At 40.7% G+C, this 15,654-nt stretch overlaps 1 protein-coding gene across 1 annotated transcript; it reads left to right on the top strand.

Moving 5' to 3' along the window:
• Positions 1 to 788: 788 nt before the first annotated feature.
• Positions 789 to 15,499, top strand: LOC117734763 (aconitate hydratase, mitochondrial-like). Its single transcript, XM_034539028.1, has 18 exons — positions 789 to 860; positions 2,543 to 2,685; positions 3,126 to 3,384; positions 4,515 to 4,607; positions 4,842 to 5,000; positions 5,151 to 5,301; positions 5,467 to 5,571; positions 5,660 to 5,751; positions 6,528 to 6,633; positions 7,035 to 7,192; positions 7,360 to 7,433; positions 8,691 to 8,802; positions 8,982 to 9,164; positions 9,459 to 9,554; positions 10,250 to 10,441; positions 10,720 to 10,852; positions 11,752 to 11,873; positions 12,004 to 15,499. The coding sequence occupies exons 1-18, from the start codon at positions 789 to 791 to the stop codon at positions 12,133 to 12,135; spliced, it is 2,382 nt and encodes a 793-aa protein (XP_034394919.1). The 3' UTR covers positions 12,136 to 15,499.
• Positions 15,500 to 15,654: the final 155 nt, after the last annotated feature.

Below are 15,654 nucleotides of genomic sequence, written 5' to 3'. Positions count from 1 at the left end.
CCTAAACAATTCCAAAATATATTGTCACATTTGCTTACTGTTGTGTCCTTATGCGTTCATGCGATTAGTGTCTAATATTGTATACAACTATGAAAAGATACTTGTAATATTTATATCATATTATGTGATATCATGCTATTAATTATATTATATTATAAATATGGGGTAGTTTCAGTGGTGGAAGAAGTATTGAGAACTTTACTTAAGAAAAGAAGCAATACTACACTATAGGCTATGTACATTCTAAAACTGACTTTAGTGGGGTAAAATGACAAAATCTTCCTCTGAAATGAAGTTCAGAGTATAAAGTAACACATCATTCAAATACCTAGTTTTGACTAGTTTCATGTCTGCCTAGTCTATACATGTGTGAAAAAGGTTAGATATGAAATATAGATGTTTTTTAAAAATCTTATTAGGAGACTGGCACATAGAAGTAATCTATAAACTTAGGGATCAGAGAAAGACTGGGAAGGGAGGGGATACAACTAGTGTTATTGTCATATCAATATGTGTATGGAATGATAGTCCATCACTAATAATAATAATAATAATAGTGATAATAATAACAATAACAACAATAATTATAATTATATGAATAATACACATATCACATTAACATATTATACACAATGTGATACACATATTATTATAATATTATGTTTAATATATTAATAATGATATTAAAAATTATAAAAACATTGGCTTTATTATATAAAACATTTGTTGTTGTATGTATTATTTAACCCAATGATAAATTCACGGGCTCCTTAAGCCGGTTACGTCACATGAGGGCGACACACTCATCTTTGTCAGTGAACAAAATGGCGTCTTACTGCTTAACTGTCACAAGGCTGCGGGTAAGAAAACGTTTATTTACTCTTTCAGAGTTTGTAAATGCCTTTATATCGAGTACATATATGACAACATATACGTTGTGTCGTGTAGTAAACCTGCTAGTGCTGAAGTTTGACGGATGACCGGTAAATGCGGATCAGCGCGCGCACCGCGCAGCTCGAGACAGGTCACGGTGTCCTCGTTTGACTCGCGACAGCGACGTATTCTAACGGTTATAAACTAGTTACCACTTGACAGCAAACAATACTATATCGTGTAGTTGTTAATAGCAGTGGCGAATTTGGGCAACATCAAATGAATAGTGGATAAAACCGTCTCGGTGCTTCTGGTGTTCGCAAGGTGATCGCAAGGTTACGGAGAAAGAAGACGAAAATGGTTGCCAGGGGAGTGTGTTTGAGTTGTCTGAGTTTGTGATGATTCACTAACTCATTTAGCCAACTTCGAGGAGAGAGTGTGGTTTCTTTTTTTGTTCCATTTGAGGAGAATCCATGGACAATGTAAAAGGCCGCAGTCAGTCCTTAGTCTTCAGTCTTCTTCTTCTTCTTCTTCACATGTTTAGTTTATTATTTGCATGTGGGTAGATGGCATATGATTGCATTGAGTTGACATTATATAACCATTATGCATGCTAACAGCTTCTTAATGAACCACTTGCACCTGTTACTGTCAATGAGTCCGAAACGCTGAACCTGCTGCCCAGTAATGTCCGTGTGTTATGATGTTGTCACTTTGCATTGTCTTTGAAGACATTTGTTGACAATTTGTTTGACTAGGTGAAGATTCTCCTCATTTAGGCGTAATCTAAGAAAGCACTATTATTTAAATTGCAAAGACATCCCAATATAAAATGCCTGAAAAAGACATAACTGACTACATTTAGTTTATTTCTAATCTCTGATCATTGCTGGCCACCAGACGGTAACAATTCCTGAAACTATGAGGAGGGCCTCTGAGCAACATTTCACACTGCAGCTGGTTTATTTACACCTATCTTGTTTTCAATTAATAGTGCTTGTCTGATTTAATTTGCCTGTAATAAACCATTTACTGTATGATACTGTCAGTAACAGCCTAGCAGGTCAGACTGCCTCTGGAAATACGAGCTGTATAAACTTTCACCCAGTTATTTCTGAGCACAGTGACTCCACTGAGGGTCGGTCCTAAGTCAGCATAGCATCCCTTTTGTATCGCCTACTGACACTCATTGGCATGTGTATTGTAATAATATTATAGCTTGCTTTGCTGCTAGTGGGAAATGACATAAACTAATAATAATGACTCAAACTTAAAGAAGTGTCCTGATTAAACAGTTAGTCTAATAAAGGTTGACATTGCACACTTGAAGTTCATTTAAGTTCTTGAAAAGAAAATCTTGAAAGGCTTTATACAGTTTGATATTGCTGTAGCAGGAAGATTTGGGCTCAAATTCAGTCTTCATGAAGTTGCTCAAATTGAGTCAATGCGGGATGTGTTTGGGGAGTGAGTTGAAGCTATGCTAGCTATGGGAAATGCTCCTCAGTTTGAACTATCCTCACATGTCGTCCCATTCTTGTCATTTAATTGCCTCTGTTTTCTTTTTATAGTTATTATGTAACTCAAAACTAAATGTGTTAGTCCTAAACTGCACAGTAAAACCTTGTTTATGGTGTAATTTCTCAAACCTGTCTTCTTTCCTCTGGTCTAGCTCGCCCTTGGAACCGGGGCGAGGCGTTTTCATGTCTCCGCAGCCTTCAGCGCCAAGGCCAAGGTGGCCATGAGCCGCTTTGAGCCCAGCTCCACCATTAACTATGAGAAGATGCACGAGAACATCAACATTGTGCGCAGGAGGTCAGCAGTTGCCCTGAAATACACATGAACATACAGAGTCATTGATTACAGTTTGGCTCATGAGGAGTGGCTGGTGTTTATTACAGCTGCACAGTTACTCTTCGCGTTAACCAAAGTGTTGACTTGTGAGGGCCAGCGGGTCCCACGGAGCTCACTTTTGATGTCCTGGTGTTTCTCTCTCACTGAGCTTACCACATAGGAACAACCTCTTGTGTTGCTGTTATATGACTATTACATGAACAGTTAACCCCCAAAGTGTTTGCTGTCGTGAGAAGTTTATTTTGGTGTTGAGGGCTTTTTCCATGATTCTTGGCAACCGATAGAGATAGAAGGACAGTGCAAGAACACTTAAAATACATGTGTATAGATATTAGTATCTACAATTCGTGTCCAGCACAACACAATTTTTACCGCATGTTTCCATTAATCCATGCCAACAGGCTCAGCAGGCCTCTCACTCTGTCGGAGAAGATTGTGTACGGTCACCTGGATGATCCAGCAGGGCAGGAGATCGACCGTGGCCGCACCTATCTGCGCCTGCGTCCAGACCGCGTGGCTATGCAGGATGCTACTGCTCAAATGGCAATGCTTCAGTTCATCAGCAGTGGGCTGCCCAGGGTGGCGGTTCCCTCCACAATCCACTGTGATCATCTGATTGAGGCTCAGATCGGAGGGCCTGAGGACCTGCAGAGGGCCAAGGTAAGGGCATAGGAATGGAGTATTATTATATAATATATATATATATATATATAATGGATTTTAATGGTACAGTCATTGGTTCAAATTGCTATCAGAAGTAGGGTTGCAAAAATCTGGAAAAGAGTCGAGGTGTAAACTTTTGGGCTTCAAATAAGCCCAGTAGGCTTTTTGTCTCTTCCTGCACTGTGATATTCATTTATCTCTGTTGTGATTTTATTGTTTGAATTGTGCAAATAAAGTAAACAAAATCAGAAGTAGGGTTGCACAAATCTGGAAAAGAGTCGAGGCGTAAACTTTTCCTGGGAAGAAACTGGAAATAAAGTAAAATAAAATATAAATACAGGGGTTACCTGCCCAGGATGTGTTTAACATGTCATATGCAGATATAAACAATACATAGACAGACATATTCCATCAATTTACCAAATCAATATTTTAATTTGTCAATTACATACTATGTGAAATGTATCATGTGGTGAGTTAGCTAGCAAGTTAACTGATGGGGAAAGGTGTTTTGAGAATTTGAGCCAACAATGTGGGCTGTGTGAAAACTTAGGGTTTAAAGTGAGCAGATCATTTATTAAATATATGTTTTACAATAAATAATGGAATAATCTCCTCAATTAGCATGCTACATCAAACACAATAACAGCTAGCCAGTAAAAACTAGCAGAACATTAATAAGTTATAAAACGTGTAGTGTGCTTTAGTCTACTTTCTGCTGGTTAACTTAAATATCCTAAAGAAATAAAATGTATGCACTCTGGTACTGAAATCCAAACTTGCATCGTGAAAGCAGGTTGTCTTTTGGCTCAGACAGTACAGTAGTGTGGGCTGCACATGTGACGGGAGAATGCACTGTGCATGCAGAGGGTTGTATTTTACTTGCGAACATCTGTACATGTGATAGAAGAGTGGATGCTGAGTCCTGTCCATGGTTACTATTCAATTTAATGATTATACTATTATCCAAAACACTTCTTTTGACAGTTTGATTCAAATTGTCTGTTGAATAACAGGATTAAGTGCTGCAGACGAGTTTTTTATTATTATTATTATTTTATGGTTCCATCAAGGATACTCGAGTATCATATATGAATACAACTCTTCCACATTTCCCCTTAACACAGGAAGTAAACGAGGAAGTGTACAACTTCCTTGCCACTGCTGCTGCCAAATATGGAGTAGGCTTCTGGAAACCCGGTTCAGGCATCATCCATCAGGTACAATACACAGATTTTATATTGATGCTATTAATAGCTTTTCTATTACTCGAAAATGTGTTGGAACATATTGTTATTTCTCTTGGATGTTTGACTGTCACTTTACAGAATGATGAAAGTGTCCTTCCAGGAAAGGACAGTCCCAGAAAAGTAGTCAATTTCAAATAGCAGTCTATAGAGATTTTAAGTCCCACGGGTAAAAATGTATGACTGAATGCCCCTTTATTTGGACAGATCATCCTGGAGAATTATGCCTATCCTGGAGTGATGCTGATTGGTACAGACTCCCACACTCCCAATGGCGGTGGACTGGGGTCCATCTGTATTGGAGTGGGTGGAGCTGATGCCGTGGACGTCATGGCTGGAATCCCTTGGGAGCTCAAGTGTCCTAATGTGAGTTCTTGACTCCTGAAATCTTGTAAATTAATTTGAATTTCATGTGCAGATTCAACCCTGTGCTCAACCACTTAATGTCTCCACAAATGTTTCTACATGTTTGTTTTGTTTAAACCTGTGTGCTTTTCTTCTTCTTCTTTCCTTCAGGTGATTGGAGTGAAGCTGACAGGAAGCTTGTCTGGCTGGACCTCTCCAAAGGATGTCATCCTGAAGGTGGCTGGCATCCTGACTGTGAAGGGCGGAACTGGTGCCATTGTGGAGTATCATGGGCCTGGAGTAGACTCCATCTCCTGCACTGGTAAGGATGAGATACAATACAAGACCTGAAACACTGGTGGAAGACATTCTCTGTGTTTTCATCTGAAAGCCAAAGACTGGAGACGGTGCTGAATCGATGATACATCTCTTCAGATTTGGTGCAGTATGTTTTACTCCAAGGGGTAAAGTGACACTATCCTTTCAGGAATGGCCACTATCTGTAACATGGGTGCTGAGATTGGAGCCACCACATCCATTTTCCCCTACAACCACCGCATGAAGACGTACATGGAGAAAACCGGCCGTGGAGGTCAGTCTCCTACTGTTAGTCTGTCTGTTTAGTCTTTATTCACTGCGTCTTACCTCCCAACTGTGTCCCCTTCTTCATCTCCTCTCAGAGATTTCTGCCGTGGCTGATCACTTCAAAGATGACTTGGTCCCAGATAATGGCTGTGAATACGACCAGGTCATAGAGATTAACCTGAGCGAGGTGAGTAAAAACATTAGTCATGTGTGACATTATTGTCGGCATGTCCAAATCCATCCTACATACTAATTCTTTACAGTCATACTAATAGTCATGGTATAGTGCTGCTTCACTAGTATATACACAAATAAATCAGTGTACTTTGACATTTTGCAATGGTCAAAACAGACTTTAGGATGCCCAAATCCAATCAAACATTTCTGAAGCAGTCTTTCACCACCTCCCACAATTACTTTAATTATTTTGCAGCTGTGAACAGCTTCTCTACTTTGTTTGTGCATTGCATTGTGGGAGAATAATATCCATCAACCGCACACTGTATTTAGTATGTGTGAGGTACATTTGAGTTTTATTCTTTTAGTCACTTTTCCAGAGTGAATACACTGCAAACCTACCTAGAATCAGTATGTTGAATGGAATACCACCATAATACATGTGAGACTCACTCATGTTGTCATTGTGTCTGTGTGTGGACACAGGAGGTCAGGATTTACAGTATTATGTATTCGATAATCTGATTGTGTTTTTTTCCAAGCACCTTGTTGTATATATGTGTTACATTAAGACAAGCATTTCATTATAGAAGCCTGTTAATTAAATGACTGTCTTGTTTTTGGTATTATGGTGTTACGGTGGTGTATTAGGAAGCTTAATTCAGTTTTAGTGTTCCCCTTTTAAAAGTTCCCAAATCTAGAAAACAATATTTATAGCATGTCCCACAATTACTCAAATTATGACCCTGCTTCATTCAACATTAAACAACCCTCCTCCTCTCACAGTTGAAGCCCCACATCAACGGACCGTTCACCCCTGACCTGTGTCACCCTGTGTCTGAGATCGGAGCCACAGCTAAGAAGAATGGCTGGCCCCTGGAAGTTAAAGTTGGTCAGTATTTTTTTTGACACTGCTGTATTATCTTACAATTGTCAATTTTTTTTTATGCTTTGTCTCGAGAAATTGGATATTTCTTTTTATTTTGTTCCTACAAACTATGTTGACCAGATATGATCAGATCACATTACAGCCCTGTCATGCGGTAGGTAGCCTGTACTGCTGAGTGCAACGAAATTCCAATCATTGACAGAATGATTCAAATATGATTTATGATGATTAAGATTTGTAATTACAGACTTGCTTGTCTTTTGTGTATTCTCCTCTCATTCCCCATTCCTGTCATATACAAATGTAGATGAATACTACCAATGTGCGACTAACTGTGTACACATTTACTTTAGTCTTCTTGTTCTCAGTTCTCCTCTTACAAACGTTGAACTCGTCTCCTGCAGGTCTCATCGGCAGCTGCACCAACTCAAGCTACGAGGACATGGGCAGGGCGGCCTCTCTGGCCAAGCAGGCTCTGGATAAAGGTTTAAAGTGCAAGGCCCAGTTCACGGTCACCCCCGGCTCTGAGCAGATCCGCGCCACTATCGAGAGAGATGGATATGTGAGTCGGAATCTCCCCAACATTCAGCCAGTGACCCATATCATTTTGGGAGCTTGTTTCCCGTATTTCTTTCAGCTGTTATTTATTTTTTTCTCATAAGACACAGTTGTGTGTGTTTTGAAGATGCAGGAAAGTTGTTTGTCAAATTCATGTTGTCCTTCTTTCAGTCCAAGATCCTGAGTGATGTTGGTGGCATCGTCCTCGCCAATGCGTGTGGACCCTGCATTGGACAGTGGGACAGGTATGAACCTAATTTGTAATTGGATAATTGTGCCCCATTAGGAAACAGAGTCATGTCAGTTGATAAGTCTGTTCTGCCAATGCTTTGATCCAAAATATCTCAACAACCACTTGCCAGATTGCATGACATTTTGCCCAGTATTTCCTCTTTCCAACACTGGTTCATGACTGGATTTCCATTAAATGTACTGTGAATATTTATATGATTACTACTGTTTCTGGTGACCTTTCTGCTCATACTACCAGTATACCATTTAAAATTGACTTTACACAATAAATCGCAAACTAAAGAGAGATTCATGCTTATCAGAACTCTTCCAATTTTGGATCAATCAGAGGCCAACATTACTTTCATATTGTTGCATGTAATGCACACTGCAGCCAGTAGGAGGCCTTTAGACTTTTAGTCTTGTAAACTGATATGAAACAGGTGGCTGTAAGAGTTCAGAAAGTCTCGAGCTGCCTGGTGCTTGGAAGAAGAAGCTCTGAAGCCAGAGGTATATAATAATCATTATTTAATCATAACAAACAAGAGTCATCTGTATACATACATGGTCCAGGCCTGGACGCGCTCACATGGCTTCGCTTCCACAGTCTCCTGACGTAGCCAACAGTTTCTGTCTGGCGTCACCACGTAAGAGACCAAATTCACGTCTTACAATTAGTTTTATTCGCAGTCCATTTGCTGAGCTAAGCTCCCATTGGTTAGTGGAGGTATTCATGCAAATACCTTTCAGAGACACAGCATGCTACGCTGACCAGCGAATAAGACATAAGGTTCACACCTGAGGGTTAGTTCCATTGGCCACTTCAAAGAATGCCTCAAATCGATAAACTAGCGGGGTCAAAGCTCACACTTCCGATCAAGGACAGGAAGTTCCTCTTCAGAATAAAACCCTATTATCCTGCCTTCAGAATAAAAGCAACATCTCAGGTTTCAATCGGCATCTATTTTAACTATTGTCTAAACAATAAAACATCCATTCATTCTCATGCATCATACAATTAATCATTACATTTGTCATTAACAAACAGAATAATAAAACAGTGATCCTCTCTTCATAATACATTCCTCAGAATATTCCTCAAATTAATTATCATATCTTTCTTTATGTATTAATTTAAAACATAACCTCTCTTATCTATATGTGCAAGTGTATATAAAATCCACTACAACTCAACATGGCTCACCTCCCTAAAAGTTAAGTCTGAAGATCAAACATAAAACTAACATGCTCTGTGTTTTGACTTTCTTCAGGAAGGATGTGAAAAAAGGAGAGAAGAATACGATTGTCACATCCTACAACAGGAACTTCACTGCTAGGAATGACGCTAACCCAGCTACTCATGCTTTTGTCACCTCTCCTGAGGTAAGAAGTACTGAAGGTTGAACACCAAGCAACAAACAAGCTCAGCGATTCATAATTACATGGGCATCAATGGCAAGACTCACTGTAACTCATGCATACAGCATAGTGGATGTGTGGAGGACTTGATGATGGCGTTGACATTCGCACACCCTAAATGCCTTTTCTGTATTCCAATGCAGATTGTCACTGCCATGGCGATTGCCGGGACCCTCGACTTCAACCCAGAGACCGACTACCTGACCGCTGCAAATGGAGAGAAGTTCAAGCTGGAAGCCCCCACCGGTGACGAACTCCCCTCAAGAGACTTCGACCCGGGCCAGGACACCTACCAGTACCCCCCTGCCGAGGGCAGCTCAGTAATGGTATTTTACATTTTGATTTATTAAATTTAAAAAAAAGATACATTATCTGATCCCAACAATCTGGATGGCAGCACAGCACTACTCAAACAGACTTTTCGTGAGCTGAGCATCTTCTGTCAATAAGAGTTTGAACCAGCACAAGAAACTGTCATGTGACAGTTTGTCTAGACAGACAATTTTCTTTATCGTGTGTATTAATAAAATTCTGTTTGATCTGGAAGTTGTTCGCCCCGCTATACTTTGGAAATATTCTTGGAAGAACATTACATCTTACCCTAATTTGATGTTGTTCAGGTGAACGTGAGCCCCACCAGCAACCGTCTGCAGCTTCTGGAGCCCTTCGACACGTGGCAAGGAAAAGACTTGGAGGGCATGAGGATCCTCATCAAGGTGAGCAGTGAAGTGGAAGGAAAGCTGTGGTGCACTAGTGCAGATTACAAGACTTTCTGCACAATTTTCCAGTCTCAGACCGATTTCTTTCATCCAAGACTAAAACCCTTAAGTTAGCACAGAATCGGTGTTAATGCCCTTCAGGACCCGTCCACAAGTTAAAGGACTTTAGACACTTCTCCATAAGGTGAACCGTCTCGGACACTACCACAGTATTCAAACATGCTTGATTTTCTAGTAGTCAAAAAACAAGTGATTGCAGACACAAGCTTATATACACCGAATTCTATTTTGATTCATGTTTCTTTTCTTAATCACAATCGTACTTGTGTCTTGTGTATATCTCACTGTATATGCATCTATTTTTTTCACCTGCTATTTTGTTTGATGCCACATATGTCCCAGCTGCCCCACAGTGACCTCTCACTGGGAAATGTTATTTGTAACTTGAATTTCTCCAAGTAAATGCTTTTGTGATCAGTCCTGGAGAAGGAAATGATTAGTTCACAAAGGTCCGAATAGCTTTGCTAAAAGAGAGGGATATTATACTACATTATATTATGTTTTTCTCACAATGCTTTTTAAAACTCCACTGAATTATATAAATGTTGTTGTGTCTAATAGCCGCTGTTTATTAGCGGTTACTTAACTTCCTGTCCTTTTGTATTGCCCTCTCTTTTCCTCCGCCACTGTAGGTGAAGGGAAAGTGCACCACTGACCACATCAGTGCTGCCGGGCCCTGGCTGAAATTCCGCGGCCACCTGGACAACATCTCCAACAATATGCTGATTGGTGCAGTCAACATTGATAATGATGCCGTCAACAAGGTCAAGAACCTGCTGACAGGAAAGTTTGGAGGTGTGCCTGATGTGGCCCGCCACTACAAGGTGAGTTAGATGGGACATGAACCTTTAACCTATGAATGCAGGACTGTTGTATTGGACTGCGTTAGGTTTAGCTAGGTGTACCTAATAAACTGGCAGCTGAGTGTAGATTGTGTAGCATGCTGTATGCTAGTGCTGTTAAACAAAAAAAAACCTTGAGGCTAAATTCTCATTTGTGTAGCATACTTCTACTACATCTCCTCCTTAGGACTTTACTTGTCTTCTCTGTCCTCGTCCTTTCAGCGGTGAACATGTTGTCTTTGTTTAACTGTACAATTCAGGCCAATGGAGTGAACTGGGTGGTGGTTGGAGATGAGAACTATGGAGAAGGTTCCAGTAGGGAGCATGCTGCCCTGGAGCCACGACACCTCGGCGGACGCGCCATTATCGTCAAAAGCTTTGCCAGAATCCACGGTAAGTTTCAGAGCACAGAGAAAAAACATGGAAACATCATCTGCATCACTGCAGTAATGTGCGGTTTTTATTATGCCTCTGTTATTATGGCAATGTGTTCTGGTAGTCCTCTGAATGGAAATTCAGTAGATCTGGCACAACCATCTACTCAAGAATGAACGGATTAGAATCTGGTGGTCCAAGTTTCACAAAACACAGTTTTGGCCAGAATTCAAGAATTCCAGAATTCTAAAAATGTTACACAAATATCAAAAAAGGATAAAATTAAGAAGTAGTGACAGTTTGGGAAGACGTGATTTGTAAACTGCAACTTCGCAGAGGCATACAACCGCGAGGTGGGAGGTCTAGCTAGCTACACACGTGTACAGGCAACAGGGCATCAGTTCTTAACCTGTATGGGTGGGTTCTCGAGCCAGCTGATGATTATTTAGTCTGGCATGATTACAGTCTGCCAGAATAAGGAGTGTCTAAGAGTCTTCAGGTTATACTTTTAGTTTATTACTAGAGGCTACCTGTAGGTAATGTAGACAAAAGCCTGTGGGATCTTAGCAGTGTTGCTTTCATTTGTGTGAAAAGAGTTCCTCAGAACCAGAAACGTACAAAATAAATGCGGTTGTGTGTCGTCGATATGCAAAGCGTTCAACATAATTTGGCCTTAACAAATAAGATTTCCAATCACATGAATGCTGTGTCAGTGGAACAGCTAATTCATCATGAGAACTTGAGCTAATCAATAACAACCAGAGACGCATGCTCACAAGCTTTATTCTCCACGACCTTGTATTTCTGTGTAACAGATACCCTGACGACAAGGGGCCCTTCTCCGGTTACCTGTTGGAAGTACAGTGTGAGTCAGTGTCTTGCCATTGCATCTCATTTTTCCATTTGTTTTTCTTCAGAGACGAATCTGAAGAAGCAGGGCCTGCTGCCTCTGACCTTTGACGACGCCAAGGACTACGACAAAATTCGCCCTGATGACAAGATTTCAATCACTGGGCTGCCATCCCTTGTTCCTGGCAAGGTGAGGAACATTCTGCACAAATGAAACATTGATCCAAAGGACAGATGATCTCCTCTTAACATTACATTGAAGATGAACTGGATGAATGATTGACACGTGATCCTGTTTGCCTCCTGTGTCCTACCTCCAGCCCCTGACGGCAGTGATCGAGCACAGCGATGGCAGCCAGGAGTCCATCACTCTAAACCACACCTTCAATGAGACGCAGCTCGAGTGGTTCAGGGCTGGCTCTGCTCTCAACAGGATGAAGGAGCTCCAGTAATCGATGGAGAGGAGAGAGGTGGGGCCTGTAGAGGCCACTGAGGGGAGAAATGTGGGCCAAGAGAGGGGCTTTGCAAAGAGGAAGCGACAATGTGAACGATAGATGGTAACCAGACTGGTTGGTGTTATCGTTGGTTTAGGGGACAGCTGTAGTCATGGTCAGTTAAAGAAAACACACACACACACACACACACACACACACACACACATGGTCGCTGTACGGATAAAAAAGCGCACATACACACAAGCACGTACATGCACAGACAGGATTATTATGAAGGCTCTCCCTGATGACAGACAGAATTACACAAACACACTTAAAAGAAGCTTAGCAGTGTGTCTTTTAATAGGCAGCATCCTCAGTTTAACATCAGATTCAGTCAAGCTTAGGTGTTCATAGGTGGTACCCTGCAGCGTTCAGCTCACTGTTTTATACAAAGACGCTCATCTTTCTCTCTGAAACGTGGCGTTTATTCTCCAAATGATGTGAAAATACAGGCTGGTGGAAGCATTAACATGAAGCATAATTCATTATCAGCTCCACTATATACACCCACCGTATATGGCAGTATACAAATCTGATTCAGCCCTGGAATCATTAAAGTTAGATGCACTGTTTGTCTCAATAGTTTCCATCCAAACAGCTCAATAAGCTCACCGTGTTGTTCAACTCGCATTGATGTACTTTCCCTCATTTCCTGCAGAACATCTTTCCCACATGCTCTCTATTATAATAATGCACTCCACTAGTTGTCCTTCCTTTCCCTCCTGTAGTAAGTTGCTAGAGTTGCCATCATTGACTTAAACAAGCGTTTCCATGCTAATTGTAGTTTGGAACCACACCGTAAACAATCTACCTGGCCTACTCATTTACTATAAGCAGTATCCTTGAAATCCCATCAGCCCCTGCACTGTTATTGGAGCCCAGTCTGCATCACTTGGTCTGAGACCCTGTGATTTCATGCTGCTGCTGTTGCACTTTTTTACCTTGTGCTTACCCAAACTGCTACATTTCGGCCAACATGTGAATCTGTGTTCACTCCCAGCTGCTCTTCTATTGGTTGTTTGCGCGTTCTCTCTCTTTTTGTATGATATAACACCCCATTGTGTGAAAACTTGGTACTAGAACAACCAACCACAACACAGACTGCCATTATGTTGGCACTACCCTTGCTATTTTCTTTTCTTTTTGTGTGTGTGTGTGTGTGTGTGTGTGTGTGTGATGCATGGTTGTTTTAATTGAGTTAACATCAGTCTGTCTTCACATCTGTGTGTTCCTCTTTGTTCATCCTGTCTCTCTTGTTGATCTCACCAGGCTAGTTCATGCAGGGCAAACCAGAACCTGGTTTGGGGACATAGGCTGTAATCAAATTAGTGTTGCCAGAAATCCAATTTGTAATGTACATTCTGTTGTATCATATAGACACAGGAAATCGTCTGTGCCCGTCGGAAATTGAAGCACAACATTGTCCCAAAAAGTCAGCTGCGATGTCCCGAGAAAGCTCTTCTCTTTGATGGTAGCTCTTTTGTCTCATCGTCCCAATGAAATCCTCTGGAACAAAGCTTCACAGACGTTCTGTTATTGTGGTCTGTCAGTGTTTTAAAGTGTTTCAGTTTGTCCTCACCGCCATCTGGAGTTGCCAGCATGTGAAATTGCCTCATGTAGCTGCAATGGGAGATGACATGATGTGTTTGTGTCCTTAGCATTGATTGTTTTTCTTCATTGGTTTGGTCCTCCATAGCATGAGGAGGCCGGCTGTCTTCTTGCACACACTAACGCACAATCTAGTGTCCAGATGCCTGTACACTAGCACTTTGTAGAGTTAGGAAAGTAGTTTTAGGTGTGCTTTGCCACGCTTCCTTTATCCTCTGCAAACCTCTGTTGTGTGTGTGTGTGTGTGTGACTCTATAGGACATATTATACTCATTATTGAGACACACTTTTTCAGACTGTAGAAAATTATTCGAGATCCTTTTCTTGTGTTAAGTCTTGCCATGATGTACACCTCCTGTAGGCCACTGAAATAGTCTGGTGATATGTTTTTGTGGGATGTTTGAGGTCTTTGTTGCTATGTTTTTTTTTTTGCGTGGGAGTACGCTGTTTAGCTCATCATCTAGAAAGTCTTTAAAGCCGTCACTTCATTCGTCAGTAGAGGAAGACACCGCTTTAGATGTACTAAAACAATAGTGTGTGTGTAAATTATGATTTATTTATTTATTTATTTATTAAATAAATAAAGGAGCGAGAGAGCAAGTAACATGCTGTGGTGTGCTGCCTATCTAAATGAGAGTTGTTAACTCTGTGACGACTCGTAACATAACGTCATGAAATGGTGTGTCCTCTGTGGTCTTCGTTGACCTAATGGTTTCACAAACCACTTTTGGATTGTGTGTGTGTGAAATTAAAAGCAGATACTTGATTGTAGCGGTCGGTTGCTGCTGGGCTCAGACGGTGAAGAGGGACTTGGAATTTCTAGGAAGGGTCTTGGTGGCTTTGTGTATATTTCTTAATCGTTTAGTTTTAGTTTGGTTCAAATCCTGTTCAGGAACAGAGGTGATTAGAAACTGCAGCAGCCCAACTTTAAAGACGTTTTGGACATTAATGAGTTCATGAAGGGGTCATGTGTTCCCAAATTTAACATTTTGAGAGCGCCATGTTTTCATTCCCTCTTCTTTAAACCCATCACTTTGATGGTTAAACACCCCTCACCACTGTAACAGATGTACTGCCAAAGATGCCTAATGGAAAATACTGACATGTTAGGAAGTAATGGTTAACCATAAATTGTTTATGAGAAATCATCAATTACTGTGTGCTCTTTCAAAAAAATCGCCCTGTGCATAATTATATGCGTCAAACAGGGTGTTGTTACCGCCAGAATTCACCAGGATCAATGTTTATCAATAAAACCTCTTCGAAAGTACGTTTAATCATCCTTTGTCCTCTGTCAGCACATTTAAAACAGCCTTGTGTGAAGCAGTTTGCTCATTCTGTGTTGTAAGATGATGCTTTGTTGTGCAGGAGTTTAAAAAGCGCTACTGTAGAGTGACAAATCAAATGATGTTGTTCATGAAGGCATGCCCATTGTGTCATGTTGTACTCAGGTGTGCTCTGTTTGGTTTCCTCTGATGCGTTTGAAGACAATTTTACAACATGCTTCACTTGTTTGGATAGAGCAAATAAATATGGAATATGAACATCTGCTTTATTACAGTGATGATTCCCCTCACACTCCGGTTTCAGCATTACACTTTTGTAAAGTAGATGATGCAAAACGCCTGCAGTTGTATTGCTTGAGAGATTGAACATGTCTTGACATCAACATAATAACCAGTAAATTAATAAAGATAAAGTTGTGAATGTGTTTGTGTGTTTTATTTGGTCAATGAAATAATTAATAAACTCATGTGATTGTCAGTCATGTAGTGTTACAGTTGATATACAGGCTTCCAGCAACATAAGAAGAATTTACTCATGGGCTCAACAAGCTGCGATCCTCACTGACATTTATATCAACTA

Source organism: Cyclopterus lumpus, chromosome 8 (assembly GCF_009769545.1).
Source record: "Cyclopterus lumpus isolate fCycLum1 chromosome 8, fCycLum1.pri, whole genome shotgun sequence".
NCBI classification, from domain to species: Eukaryota; Metazoa; Chordata; class Actinopteri; order Perciformes; family Cyclopteridae; genus Cyclopterus; species Cyclopterus lumpus.
Note: the sequence above shows the minus strand (reverse complement) of the source record. Positions and strands in the feature narration are given on the sequence as shown.

Bases quoted from the DNA above. Each gene is read 5' to 3' on its own strand.
- LOC117734763 (XM_034539028.1), top strand. From the start codon at position 789: ATGAGGGCGACACACTCATCTTTGTCAGTGAACAAAATGGCGTCTTAC. The intron at 2,686-3,125 runs GTCAGCAGTTGC...CCATGCCAACAG, and splicing joins ATCAACATTGTGCGCAGGAG to GCTCAGCAGGCCTCTCACTC. The intron at 8,803-8,981 runs GTAAGAAGTACT...ATTCCAATGCAG, and splicing joins CTTTTGTCACCTCTCCTGAG to ATTGTCACTGCCATGGCGAT.